The sequence below is a fragment of the Aethalodelphis obliquidens genome, unplaced genomic scaffold (assembly GCF_003676395.1).
Source record: "Aethalodelphis obliquidens isolate GAN/ISIS:26980383/991018 unplaced genomic scaffold, ASM367639v1 scaffold10, whole genome shotgun sequence".
Lineage (NCBI taxonomy): Eukaryota > Metazoa > Chordata > Mammalia > Artiodactyla > Delphinidae > Aethalodelphis > Aethalodelphis obliquidens.
In genome coordinates, this window is record NW_020837954.1 from 37,713,142 (window position 1) to 37,728,409 (window position 15,268).

Here is a 15,268-nt window from a genome sequence, read left to right on the forward strand (position 1 = left end):
CATTCCTTCTGTAATCTAAGATAATGAAATATTTTTTCTTAGCCCTATACAGCGACTTTTTGGTCAAATTCAATGACCTTTTCCAGGAAAAATTCAGGAACATCTCTGAACTCTGCTTTCTGAAACTGTATTGTATCAAAACTCCTAATTTATATGAGCCTTTCAACAAGGGAGAAAGGAAGGAAAAGCAAAATTTAATGCCAGGCACTGTGTTAGGTCTTTATTCCTCACAAAACTCAATGAAGCAGATACCTCTGTTTCAGAGATAAGGAAACCGAAGGCCAGGAAGGTTACGTCGTTTAAGCATAGTCACCGCTAGCAAGAAGTAATGAGACAAAAAAAAAATGAGATTCCATCTGTGTGTGGGGGCGGTCCAGTCCTGCTGTTCTTCTCACCGCATACACTGTCCCCTACAGCTGGAGTGTATGTGCTACTGCCCTGGTCCCAAACCAGGAGAACCACAGCCACTAACAGACTCTAGTACATTAAAAGCGTTTCTAACCTAAGGCTAAATTGGAAATCTTTTTTTTTTAAGTATACAATTTAAAATATCGTTTTACTTAAAACATGATATATTTATTTGCAGTCTTTGGTCAGAGGGCCAAGGATTTCTCTTTAAGCACCTCTGCCAATTTAATCACAAGTTACCTTGTCTCTGGATTTTCAGTTTCAGCTTCTTTAAAACAGAGCAAGAACTTAGGCACTCCTAAAGCAATCTGAATGCAGACTCTTTATAGGTGTATAAATGGTTTTGCCCCAATCTCACCCATACCTAACCCAATAGCTATTAGTCCTTTACAGTTTTATTCAAAGCTTTCACAGGAACAACTATCTTTTCCTACTCATATTTCATATGTTTGCATAAAGTTTAATTAAATTATATGATTTAACAATTACAATGAGTAGAAACAGGTTGGGAAGAAGCCCATTGGTTACTGATAAGGATATAACTGAAGTGGTGTTTATGAAAGTAACCAATACCCTCTGGGAGGTCATGGGCATTGGCAGGATATTTTACAGAGGAAATGGAGAACACAAGTGATTTTAGGAAGCCAGAGAACTGTGATTAAATTAAGAGAACTTCTGCTCTAATTCTGAACTAGGGGAGGGAACAGAGAATGTTCAAGGGGCAGAGCTACTAAGAGACTGTCAGGGAGAAAAGAGAGAGGATTTTTTTTTTTAATTTTTCAAATAGTTACAAAGAGAGAAATAACAACAAACCACTGCTAAAATACTGGCTGGCAGAAGAATAAGAAAAGTACAGGCAGAGCTGATATGACTGTATATAAACAAGCAAGTATGTACAACAAGTGAATCAAGTTAGCCAGGTGGAGAGAGTGCAGTGTACGCATCGTCGTCAGTTGTTAATACTAATGTTCTCATTTCTCTGTTTTTTCATGTATATATATGTGTGTGTTCACATATATATGCACACATACTGTCTTAGAACAAAATCCATACTCTATGTGCTTCCCATAGGTCTATCATGTTTCTGACTCCTATGCATATTTTTTCCACTTCTAGAAAGTTAAATGGAGGGATAGGCACGAGTCATCCCAAGTAGCCCACAAGATAGTCAACTTTCTTGTCAGAGCTTTAACCATGAACATTTACCTGAACTTCATCCTTAGACTTTTCAAGGCCTCAGGCAGATGGTCATCCAGCCCATCTGAGCACCTCAGTGGCTAGAGTTCTCTAATTCATGCAGCAGCCTATTCTGTGGTCAGACCACTTGAACTGTAGAAAGTTCTTCCCTACATTGGGCCAAAATCTGCCTCTAACAGCTTGCTCCTGTTCACCCCAGCTCTGTCCCCTGCAGCTTTAGAGAATAAGTCAACACCCCTGCAATGGGACAGCATACACACACCTCAAGATAATTACCATGTTCTAAATCTCCTTTCATCCAGGCTACATGTCTCCAGGTCCTCAAACTGTCCCCAGTTTGACATGGCTCTCAGCATGTCCCACATATCACAGAAGGGGAAGGGAACACTCACCACACTTCACCATTCCGACTTCATAGCACTTCCGAAGTCGGCAGGCCTGGCAGCTTTTACGCCGGTTCTTGTCTATTGTACACTGATTTGTAGCTGGACAAATATAATCATTATGTCCTACAGCAGAGCAAAAACAAACAAAAACAAAAAAAAAAAGGAAGTTTATTGTTATAATATTTTGGCTAAATCTCTTCCTGGTCAACAACACAACTAACGCTACCCAGCTGAGAGATAGGAGACATCTTCTTAACCACAGGTACAGGTATAAAAACCAAGTGCAGCCTCATCAGTGCCTTGTTCGTGAGTAAAGGAAACCTAAGAATATTTCAATATCCTACCCTTTTGAATAGGTTATTCTCTGCATGTTCTTAGAATTCTCAAGAGATACATTTAGAAATAGTCTCCTCTAGACATGGAAAGTGAGACAGTCACCTGAAATTGATTTGCTCCAAGTCACAGGACTCCTTGAGAGTAACACTTGTATCAGGTCACCAAATTCAACTGCTTGTACTCTTTTACATACATTCCTCCGTGGTATTTAATATGATATTTTAATAGGAATTCATAGCTAAATAAGAGAACTACACTGGTCAGTAAGAGAATATAGAAATCATCAAACAAAACAAGGACAGAAAGAACTGCCACTTGATAATGGTTGTGGTGGGTTAAATTATCGTTTTTAATTCTTCACTCCCTCCCTCAGCCTGTGACATTACAGTGTATTACAGCAGGCAGAGTACACCTCCTCACCAACTCACGTCGGGCTTGGCCGTGGGACTTGCCAGTGGTATGGAAGTAGATGTGATACTCCAAAAGTTTGGCTTGGCCTCTTGAGCGCCCATGAGAAGAAAATGCCTAGGGTAGCCACTGGTCCAAGGAGAATGTGGAGACGTGTGGTGCAGACCAGAACTCAACCCAAAGCCCAGAGCCAAGCCTTATGAAGTAGAGCCACCCTAAACGACTCACAGACCCATAAATAAAAAAATAATGCTCACTGTAGTAATCCACAGCCTAAATAGAGTTGTACAGCAATATCTGACTAAGACAATGGTACTTCTTTTATGTAAAGAAGAAACAAGAAAATTTCCATTTCAAAAAGCAGCACTGGGACTTCCCTGGTGGAGCAGTGGTTAAGAATCTGCCTGCCAATGCAGGGGACACAGGTTCGATCCCTAGTCTGGGAAGATCCCACATGCTGCAGGGCAACTAAGCCCACGCGCCACAACTACTGAGCCCATGCGCCGCAACTACTGAAGCCCATGTGCCCAGAGCCCATGCTCCGCAACAAGAGAAGCAGCCGCAATGGGAAGCCCGCGCACCGCAACGAAGGGCAGCCCCTGCTGGCCACAACTAAAGAAAGCCCATGTTCAGCAATGAAGACCCAACACAGCCAAAGAAAAACAAAAAATAAAAACACCAAAAGCATTACTTCAGATGCTGTATGGAAAATAGATTAGAGGCAGCAAGATTGATGAAGGTCAGGAGACCAAGCAAGAACCCACTGTTGCTGTGCAAACCAGAAAGGAGGCTGCCTGCCTGGATTGGTAATAGTAGGGAGGATGAAGATAAATACAGAGACCTGAGAGATTTAAGAAACAGAAATTATAATAAAATATATAAAAAGTAGAAGTGAACAGGGTATTATGGTGCCTTTATTTCTTAATTGAGTCTTTCAATAGGGCCTGAACTTCTTACGATAAAACCTATAATGGCCCATAATTTCAATGTGGAAAATGGATGAATCTCAATGATAAACTAAACGAGCAAGTCATAAAAGAAGTCACAAAAGAACATAAAGGAGAGGATTCCATTTATATAAAGTTCAAAAATAGAAAAAACTATATTGTTTAGGGTTACATGCATAGGCAATAAAAACATGGCAAGGAAGGCAGAAGTTAGAACTGTCTCACCTCTGTAGGGGGAGAAGGTGCTGTAACTAAAAGGACCACCCAGAGGGTTTGTTTCTGGAGATATCCTATTTCATGGCCTGGGCACTAGTCACACAGGAGGTTGCTCTTTACTTCTTTTCTAAACTGAATATAAATATGAAATTTTATATATTTTATACATTATATATCTTTTATATGTGTGTGTATGTATATATATATATATATATATATATAATATTTATATATACTAGAACAAATACTCTATCCTCTAAGACAGACTGGAAGCAGAGATATCCCAACAGCAATGAGTAAACTAACACCCAGATCTTGGTTTATGAATATCATTCTCCACTCATAGGAAACTGGGAACCTTGGAGAAACAGTTTATTCCAGCTTATCCCACTGGGGCACGGAAAGTACAAGATAAGCCTGAAACATCTTGTTGTGCCAGGAAGTAAAGAAGTGTCTAAAGAGTTAGGGGCACATGTCAAAAAAGATACAGAAGCCAGTTTAAGGGAACACTACTGGCCAAATCTGGGATAATTTGGACACCCAAATAAATAATTATATATACTGGAATAAATATATTCCCTAACTCTATCCCCCGAGAGAGCATGGAAGCAGAGACTAGCCTCACAGACATCACCTTAACCAAATATTCAAAGTGTACATCACTAGTATTGGGACAAATTGAAATCAGGCACTACATGAAAGGAGCCAGTCAGAAGAATATAGCATCATTTCTGTGATATTCCAATAGGCCAATAATGTGTACGCTGAATCTAATGATGAGGAATCATCACACAAACCCACAGTGAGGAGCATTCTGCAAAATAACTGGCCTATAAGATTCCAAATTGTCAAGATCATGAAAACCAAGGAACAACTGAGGAACTGTTCTGGACAGAGAGAGAAAGGCTAAAGACCTAACAACTAAATGCAAAGTGTGATTCTAAACTGGATCATTTTGCTGTAGAGGGCACTGTTAGGACAACTGGGAAAACTGGAACAAGTCTAAACATTAGATGGTAATAATGTATCAATGCTAATTTCCCAATTTGACCCTTGTGGCTCTACCGGAATACATGTTAAGTGTTCGGAGGTGACGGAGCATAATGTTGGCAGCTCATGATTTCAGGAAAAATGTTGGCAACTCATGATTTCAGGAAAAAACGTTCTTTATATTGCATATGCACATTTTCTGTAAGTTGGAGACTCATTTTAAAAATGCTCTGTTAGCTACTCAAACAATAAACGAATTCACACAAATACAGACACATACAAATAAATATGCAAATACAGATAAATTGAAATTTATCTATATTTCAAATGTTAATGTTTTAAGCTGTGAAATTAACTTTCCTTTTTCCAACTCACCAGATTTTAAAGAACACTTCAAAAAGCTATGGTTCCATGATTGAACCATAATTAAATTTTATAATCCTCTCCCCTTTTAGATAGATTCCAGTAACATCTGTTCAACAAAACACAAATTGAAATTCAGTTGTTTGTGGCTCTACCATCACACTCTGCATCGGCCTGGGTACCAGCAAAGGTGCCCTAGAGATGCAAAAACCACTCTCTCAAGTGACCCTCCATCCTGGCCATGTACAGGAAGCAGCGTCTTCCTAGCCTGACACACCAACATTCCTGATGTCCTACTGATTTCCGGGTAGTTTTCATCAGCATTTCATTTAGTCCTATAACTTCCCTTATAAAGAGTTATAATCCCCATTTTACAAATGAAAACACTTAAGCTCTGTTCAATAACCTCCTTAAAGTTATTGTTTTAGTTTTCCATGCCACATAGTAAATTTCTACAAACTTAAAAGCTTAAAATCAAACAAATTTGTTATCTCATAGTTTCTGCAAATAAAGAGTGCAGACGCAGCTTACTCTACTCAGGGTCCCAACAAGGCTGCAACCAACGTATTGACTGGGCTGTGGTCTCATCTGAAGCTCAGGGTCCTCTTTCAAGCTCATTTAAGTTGTTGACAGAATCAATTCCTTGCAGTTGTAGGACCGAGATTCCCATTTTCTTGCTAGTTATAGGCTGGACACTGCTCTCAGCTCCTAGAGGCACCTGCAGTTCCTTGCCCAGAAGCAGCTCACAACATGTTTGCTTCCTTCCAGGCCAGGAGAAGCACATCTTTCTGACTTCCAGTCTCTCCACAGTCTGCTATGATGGAGTCTTATCTGCTATGATGGAGTCACAGCATAATCTCAAGAAACTAATCACAAGAGACTATCCCAACACCATTTGCCATAAAATGTAACCTAACCAAGGGAGCGACTCTGTCTTCATATTTACAGGTTCCATACACACTCAAGAATAGGTGGTAGGGCTTCCCTGGTGGCGCAGTGGTTGAGAGTCCGCCTGCCGATGCAGGGGACATGGGTTCGTGCCCCGGTCCGGGAAGATCCCACATGTTGCGGAGCGGCTGGGCCTGTGAGCCATGGCCGCTGAGCCTGTGCTTCCGGAGCGGCGCCCCCAAAAGGGAAAAAAAAAAAAAGAAAAGGCCCAGGAAAACGAAAAAAAAAAAAAAAAAAAAAAAAAAAAGAATAGGTGGTAATATAAGGCGTGCTATAAAAAAGATTTAAAGGAACAGATAATTATCTTTTTATTGCTTTTATCCTCACTTATAATATACAAAAATAAATTTTAAAAGCCAAAATATATTTCTAATCAGAAACTTTCTATTGTACTTTAGAATATAATGCTTTATACTTAGAAGATAAATGTAATCCCACAGCACTTTCCATAGCAGAAGCAATCTTTTAAGTATCTTCTAAAACCTCTAAGAACTATATATGATGTCATCCTTATTGGTTTTAAAAGGAGGTTCATAACAATAAGCATTTAAGGGACAAGTAGAGGTCGGCTTTTATTTTTCTCTCAGAGTTTACTGTAAAAGGTCATTTTACTTTTAAAAAAGGATCCGAAATCACAATAATATGAACATGCTCAATAAAATAGCCTAGAAAATGTCTTATGCAAGAAGGTCATGGTAATTCACTTCATTTCTGGCAAAAAGAAAAAAGTCCTCTTTGAACTGCACCAAACACCCCATGTATTAAAATGGCTTTCTTGTTCCATGCAACAGTCTGCTACTCCACACTAACAGAACTCAGAGAAAAGTTCAAAGCAAAATTAAAGGCAAAATACGAAGCTAATTCTTTTAGTTAACATATAAAACTTTACAGGAAAATATGCTTTTTATAATACAAAACATAAAAGGTTATCTTTGTTCTCTGCAAAATTATTGAGACTGTCTGAATATGTATTATCATTCATATCCAACTGCATGGAGGGAAGAGACAGCACTGGACTTGAAATCAGAAGACCTGACTTTAATATCAGCTCAGCCTCCCGGTTTTCTTATTTTAAAAACAGAGCAATTAGGGACTTCCCTAGTGGCGCAGCAGTTTAGAATCTGCCTGCCAATGCAGGGAACACAGGTTCGAGGCCCGATCCAGGAAGATCTCACATGCCGCGGAGCAACTAAGCCCGTGCACCACAACTACTGAGCCCGCGTGCCACAACTGCTGAAGCCCGTGTGCCTAGAGCCCCGTGATCCGCAACAGAGAGAAGCCACAGCAATGAGAAGCCCACGCACCACAACAAAGAGCAGCCCCCACTTGTCACAACTAGAGAAAGCCCGCACACAGCAACAAAGACCCAATGCAGCCAATAAATAAATACATTTTTTTAAAAATAAAATAAAATAATGTAGCTCTTAAAAAAAAAGAAAAAAGCAGAGCAATTATTACCCATACCCTCCCTGGCATTCTTATACTTCAATAGCAAGCATCTACCTTGTTGTTTCTTCCCTCAGGATACCCTTCTTGAGTTCAAGACCAAATAAGTCCCAAGTAATGGAATATATGCCTTGAAGGTAAGAATCTTTTACACAACCTATGGGCTGCTACAGCTTCCCATTTAAAGCTTAGCCTATAATGTCTTAAGAAATAAAGAGTTGAAGATTCATGAGCAGCAGTCAAATGGATTTTAACTTTCAAATGACAATGATAAAAGGTTATTATAAATACCAAAATGAAAGTGCATAGTATAGTAGTATCATTACTATTATATGTGGATATAAAATAAATAGCCAGAAGGATGAACTTTATGGAAATAACATGAAGAAATGGACCAAATACATATCAAAAAACCCCCAAATTTTATAAGAGATGTAAAAGACCTAAATAAATGGAGTCAACGTGTTTCCTGATGTGAAGACTATTACAGAGCTTCCTTTCAAAATAATTCTTAGGTTTAATAAAATATCCACTTTTCTTAACATTAAGGATGGGAGGTCACTTAATAAAATTATTTTAATGTTCCTGTGGACAAATAAACATGAGAAAATAGCCAGGACATTTTTAATATAGGAGGAATTTATACTGGCATGTATTAAAATTCATTATAAAACTATAATACTTAAAATAATGTGATACTTATACAAGAATGAAGAGATAGATCAACAGAACAGTCAGACTAAACACTAGTGTATATAGAACTTAATATATATCATATACATAGAAAAAAATTAATGAACACAAGAAAAGGTGCTCAAAATCGTCAGTAATCAGAAAATGCAAAATAAAACCACAGTGAGATAGAACTACATACCAATATAAATGGAATGGCTAAACTTTAAAAGACTGACAATATCAAGTTTTGATAAGGACATGGATCAACCAGAACTCTCATACATTGCTGTTGAGAATACAAAATGGTTCAACCACTTTGGAAAACAGTTTGTTAGTTTCTTATAAAGCTAAACATACATTAGCTTATCATACAACCAGCCATTTTACTCATAGATATTTACCCAAAAGAAACAAAAAGATGTCTACACTGAGAGATATGCATAAATGTTCATAGCACTTTTACTTAAAATAGCACAAAACTAGAAACAACTCAAATGAACAAATAAACAAAATGGGGCACACCTACTGGAATATTAGTAACAAAAAGGAATGAACTACTAATGCATCCAACAACACAGATATATCTTAAAAGCAACATGATAAGTGCAAGAAACCATACATAAATGGTTACATACTTTAAGATTCAATTATATGACATTCTAGAAAAGGCAAAACTATAGGGACAGAAAATAGATCAAGAGTCACCAGAGCCTGGAAGGTTGGGGTGAAATTGGCTACAATGGGCATGAAGGAATATTTTGCAGTTATAGTAATGCTCCATATCTTAATTATGGTGGTGGTTACATGACTACATGTATTTTCAAAATTCATAAAACTATAAAAATAGAATAGGGGCATTTTACTGTATGTAAATTATATCTCAAAAAATTAAGCTCCTATATTAAAAAAAACAATGAAAATGGATTTATTCAATAAAACAATGTGGATAAAATTGACAATTTATGAAAATATATTTGATTCTTATTTCATTCAACATACCAAAAAAATTGAGTAGCCACTTTCAGTTATTGCAATGCATTTATACCAGAGGGCACCAAAAATATGAAGAGTCCAAAGAAATAATCATTTAGGCATGAAGCAATTGTAAGAGCACTAACTCTTTCCCATTTGCATTTTTAGGATATGACACTCCTTTTCCCTTTCCCAGTAGTTCCTCTGCGGATGCAGTAGGAAAGAATGACATGGGGAAAGCACAGGAAACTTACGTTTTATTGTTTTCAGCTACAGTCTCAGGGTTCATGAAGTATCATGAAAGATATTCCATGCAGAGATTTTTCCCAAACAGCAAATAAGAATTCTCTTTTTTAAGGATGTAGTTAGCTGTTTTGGGTCAAAATTTCCTTAGGAGATAAAATTCTAGAACCTCAACAAGATAGAGAATTGTCATCATATCAAGAGTTTGGTTCTGAATTTCAGAAAATCTGAATCGTTCTTATCATATATCGCAGGAAACTGGACCTGGCCTTATAATCTACTAGTACAATGATCATAAACAAAAAATTTTAAGCACTGAATATGTTAAACATAGAATGAAAAGCTCTGTGTATGCAAAAGTAAAAATAAGCAACCGTGATTTATGTTTTGATAATATTTGAAGACATCAGCTTCCTTTGTGCTGTTTTTCCTTTCGGTAAGAAAAGTTTGGAAATGGCAGAGGGCCCTCATCCACCTAACTATGAAGATTTTGGAGGAGGAGGGTTTAAATGAGATTAGGATTAGAAGAGAAATACAAGGAAGAAAGAAAAGACGTTGATATCTAAACTGAAAACAGAAGAGTTAAAAGAGAAACTAGAATGACTTGAATTTGCAGGTTGTTTACAACTGACCAAATATTTTCACATAAGCAACCTCATTTCCTTTTTAGAACAACTCTGCATCTCCATTACACAGACGAGCAAACAGGCTGGGAAGTAAAGCCACAGAGCTACTAAGTGGAGAGTCCAGAATAAACAGGTGGTCATCTATGAAGGGTGAATTTCAGGGGACTCAGAGGAAGGTGATTCCTTATCTACCAACATTCTACCCCTCACCTCCCTCTGGATTACATCAGCTTCTCTGCTCGAGGTAAAATGCTCTCTTAATGTAGAGTTATCATTGGGTGAATTAACTCAGTAAATTACCGTTTGCCCCTTGCACACTATGAATTGCTTTAAGGTTGCTTTCCTTAACCGGATAAGAACAAGGCACTGAGGCCTTGGCAGAAAAGGGAAGGGAGCTCTGAGATGGGAACATAGGACATTGTCTGGGAGTAGCTGGCAAGGGAGGGGTTAAGGGGCAGAGAGACAGCCAAGAGCACGAGTCAGGAAAGTGCCTTCAGCAAATTAGGGCCAGCAAGGACATGTGTGGTAAGGGGCTGACTGGCCTTGAAACCAGGTGTGCACAGCTTGAGACTGATTAAAAAGGCCACTAAAACAAACAAACAAACAAAAACCCAGCCCAGCAGAAATTTGGAGAAGGGTAGGGAAATAGTCTAAACTCAGACCAGGAAACGGGATTGGGAAGGAGGTTCCACTAGTTCAGGGCAAGACATGCCTCTAGATAAATTCTCAGAGACCACTGGAGTTGAACTACTGACTTCTGATCATTTCCGTAAAACATGTTTATTCTCTCTTCCTCGGGAGTCAGCCCACCATTGTGACTGTTACTTATGCCAGATATTAAACATAAGACAAAGGAAGAAACAATCTTTGCAGTTCCTAATGAGCACACATTTTTTTGGCAAGCTTTATCTTCACAAGGGTTGTAGGTAGACGTCTTCTCCCAAGAAGATGGCGATGGGTGATGATGGGGTGAGACCTATTTGGGTTCTGGGGTAGAGATCTGCAATGAAAGATAAAGTACTCTACACTTGAAACAATCCACCCCACCCGCAAACACACATGATCCTCTGAACTGCTCATCAAGTACTCTGTGTACAAAGCAGGCCAAAGGTGAAATTTCTGCCAGGTCATCTGAAAACTTGTTTAAAAGCAAAAGTGGAAAACTAAAGAAGCAGCTAACAATACTCTTGTACCTTGAATGCTTCTTTTAAAAAAGGCCTTACATCCTTCACACGACCAGACTCCATAGTGATATCCCGATGCATAATCGCTGCAGACTGCACAGAAGTGGGCATCCCTCTTTGAACTTGGACTAGTAACAGGGCTGGCACAACTGCTTCCACTAGCCTTCCTTTTCAATGTCTCTCTAGGGGCAAAGAAAACATTCATTGTAAAAGAGCATTAAAGATAAAACAGGGCCTTTCTAGAAAAACGAACAGCATGAACATTGCCTAATTTATCTCTTTGCCCTCAAGGGTTCATGATAAATATATTCCAAGAAATCTGATCAAGCAAAACCTTTGTTACTGATATCAGATCTATGAAGAGTCACCCTGTTGGGATGACTGATGCCCGAAAGTGGTTAAGCAAGTTTATGCCCATCCATGCAGTGCTGATGAGCACCAGTAACCATGGATGGCCAGCTGTAGCCATCAGGGTGTACAACTTTGAGTGTAATAAGTGACCAGATCCAGTCTGGGTGGAAATGGTGGGGAGAAGAAAAGGGAAGAGAGGAAGAAGAGAGAAGAGAAGGGGAGAGCGTGAACATGTACCTGTCCTTTGAGAAGGCTTTGGAGGAAGGTGTTCAATGCTGGGTAGAGTGAGGGCCAGGGCTTCCACAGAGGAAGGGAAAGCCCACAAGGGAGCACCAACAGGCACCAAAAACACCTGGTTAGTTCCTAATTTTGCTATGGCATGTTTCTTTTGGAAAGGAAATAGTAGAAGTACGATTATATATAAATTAAGGTAATTATACTATGGTTTAATTTACCCAAATATTAGCAGAACTCTGATTAGAACTTGTGTTCAGAAACAAAATATTTCTTCCTTTAAACACTGAATGAGAAAACATTATTTTTAAAAAGTTATCTATAATTTTCATATTCTCTTTTACCAACAAACAAGAAGTATTTTTTTAAAGAAGAAAAATAAAATTACTGTGTAATACGGCTTTCTCAAAGTTTTATGATATTTGAAAGTAATACATTTCAATATCAAATATGCTGTAACTTAGTACTTTGGTTGTTTTGGAAATTTATCTCCCCTTCATGCTTCTCCCCATACTACCTCTGCTCTCTGTAGCCATAATTATCATTAAAAAGATCTGGGTTTGATCCCTGGTCAGGGAACTAAGATCCCACAAGCCGCGCAGAGAAGCCAAAAAAAAAAAACATTACAAATTGAATGGAAATAACCCATTATATTACCTTGCCCTTAGAGTTTAAGAAAGTTCAACTAAAAAGTTCCACATTTAAATAGTTTCCCATCAATCTTTATAAAATGTTATTATTGGGCTTCCCTGGTGGCGCAGTGGTTGAGAGTCCGCCTGCCGATGCAGGGGACACGGGTTCGTGCCCCGGTCCGGGAAGATCCCACATGCTGCAGAGCGGCTGGGCCCGTGAGCCTTGGCCGCTAAGCCTGCGCGTCCGGAGCCTGTGCTCCGCAACGGGAGAGGCCACAACAGTGAGAGGCCCACGTACCACAAAAGAAAAAAAAAAAAAAAATTATTTTAGTTCATTGTTTAAAAGCTTGTACCTATGTTTGTCTTTTCAGGCTTCACCTGTCTAGTATTTCATTAAGTTGTAATACCGACAGTTACTTTTATCTTGGACACAATTTGTCATGAACACTAAATTGTGATTTCACTGCAAGATAAGAAGGATCTAACTTGAAAGTAAAAATTTCTTTTTCAAACCCAAATCACTTCATCAAGAAGAAAGTGATTTAAGTTAAATTCTTTAGTTTCTAAAGACAGTAGTCATGATAGTGAATTCTCCCCCCAAAACACAGATCTGTAAGCTCAACTTTTTAGTAAGAACTAGAATATCAGATTAGATATTCTAGAATTCAGAATATCAGATGTTTTAGGTGCTCTATTTGATCTATGTAATAATGAAGACCTTGTATAACACATATCTTTCTTTTCACTAAATCATAAAGCAATCTGAATAATGGCCATGAACTACAATTCAGAATGAAGACTGGATTTACCTGTTCCCAGGTAAGGTGTGTTCTAATGATCTCGTTTCACACCAAGGACTCTTTTGAGGTTCTGCATACAGAAGTGACGACTGGCAGTGGATGGCTAAAGGAGAGAGGTGCCCAGGAGTTGGCCACAATACATTTGGGCTTGTGGTCTGTCGACCAGGCCCACCTTCCGAGTTATTGGGAATACTGTAATTCATCACGGCAGGGCTATAGAATGTCATGGCTGAATATTCATGGTGGCTCTCTACATAGGAGGAAGGTATATATATAGGGCCTGGCTCCAGGGGTAGGATGGATTGACTGCAGTTGTAGGAGACAGGAGAGTTAAGGCTAGATGGTGAGTTTTTGATATCCATGTCTTGAATAGGTAACATCTAGGAAAACTCCTTGTGAGAAGAGGCACAAAGGGACATTATAATGTTCTCAAAGAATCATAGACAGGTATGGCTGTGAAGAAAAAAAAAAGACATTTCTAAGTTACAGATACAAGCATACTATTAAAAAGGTTGACATATTATTATTAAACACACACACACACACACACACACACACACTTGTATGGGCCTAGAAATACATCCTGAAAAATATACACAAAAATATTAACCTCAGAGGGGTAGGAAGGTAAGGCATGGAACTCATTTTCTACTTCATTCACTTCCATAATGCTTTTGTTGTTAACCATGATAATTTTTTTACCATGAGAATTTAATATAAAGTGCTTTTAAAACTTAAAAAACACAGGGAGTTCCATGGTTGCCCAGTGGTTAGAATTCTGGACATTCACTGCTGTGGCCTGGGTTCAATCCCTAGGAACTGAGATCCCACAAGCCACATGGCATGGCAAAAAATAAATAAATAAATAAAAATTAAAAATAGAAAACACAGATTAAATCAAAATGCCATGCCAACCAGTTTTCTTTTTTTTTTTTTTTTTGAACTAGATAAGTTCCTTTTTAAATTCTTACAGAAAAATAAGCAGGAAAACCCTGAAAGAGCAGATCAATGAGCAGGACTAGCAATAACAGATCTTCAAACACACTATGAATAGCCAATAATAAAAAAGGAATAGACAGGCCAATGTACCTGTATCAATGATCAATTTATTGCCTTTCACCTAATACACCCTTCAGTATATGTTCTATAGCAATGGAATTCCTTAAGCATTTAAACTGAGCCCAGTGCTAAGCTTTCGCAGTTGAGGCACTGCAGGGACACTGCAGAAGGAAGAGGTCACAGTGATTTCTGGCAGGGGCAGAGGCTGGCAGTGTGGGTGTGAGAACATCCAGTGGAGCCTATGCCAGCCATAAGTCCAGAATGAGGTCCCACTGCAAACTTGTAGCCCTGGCACGGCGAGAATCTTTCTGCAATCACCTGTTCAGACTATGGCCTGAGGAGTTACACAGAAGTTGTTCCTTGTACAAGTTTCATCACCAGCACATGCACACTCTGAAGGTCTTCTGCCCCCACGGGCACCTGGACTCCCAGGGCCCACACCACCAGCTGCTGATCACCCGCTCCCCACCTGCAACTCCAGACCACTTTCGTCCAGCTACACAGTTAACATTTCTGCTAATTAGTGGCCAAACCATTTTTTTCCAAGGAGGTCTGAATCCCCCAAGTTTGTCCATCTTTGGGTAGTCTACCTCAGCTCCATGTAAAGTTTCTTATATCTTATACTTAATCTCTCATCATAGTTGGTAATTCTTACATTAGACTTCCCCTGTTGAACCTACTGTGTAGTTTCTATCTCCTGATTGGACCCAGATTGCTATGCAATAGAACAGAAAATCCTAAAACAGCAAATTCAAAAACTCAAGGGATTTCCCTGGTGGTCCAGTGGTTAAGAATCTGCCTTCCAATGAAGGGAACGCAGGTTCAATCGCTAGTCGGGGAAGTAAGA

At 38.9% G+C, this 15,268-nt stretch overlaps 1 protein-coding gene across 16 annotated transcripts in view; it reads right to left on the minus strand.

Annotated features, from left to right (window-relative positions):
* The window catches only part of ESR2 (estrogen receptor 2), an 84,895-nt gene that overhangs the window by 53,378 nt on the left and 16,249 nt on the right, over window positions 1–15,268 (minus strand). For all 16 annotated transcript variants that reach the window (XR_003433688.1, XR_003433687.1, XR_003433686.1 and 13 more), the window contains 3 exons: window positions 13,372–13,815; window positions 11,355–11,527; window positions 1,998–2,114 (listed from right to left, as the gene is read on the minus strand). Coding sequence is in view for 4 of the 16 variants with exons in the window: in XM_027111463.1 (XP_026967264.1) it covers window positions 1,998–2,114; window positions 11,355–11,527; window positions 13,372–13,742 (661 nt within the window). In the remaining 12 variants the exon portion in view is untranslated. The remainder of the gene's footprint in view (window positions 1–1,997; window positions 2,115–11,354; window positions 11,528–13,371; window positions 13,816–15,268) is intronic.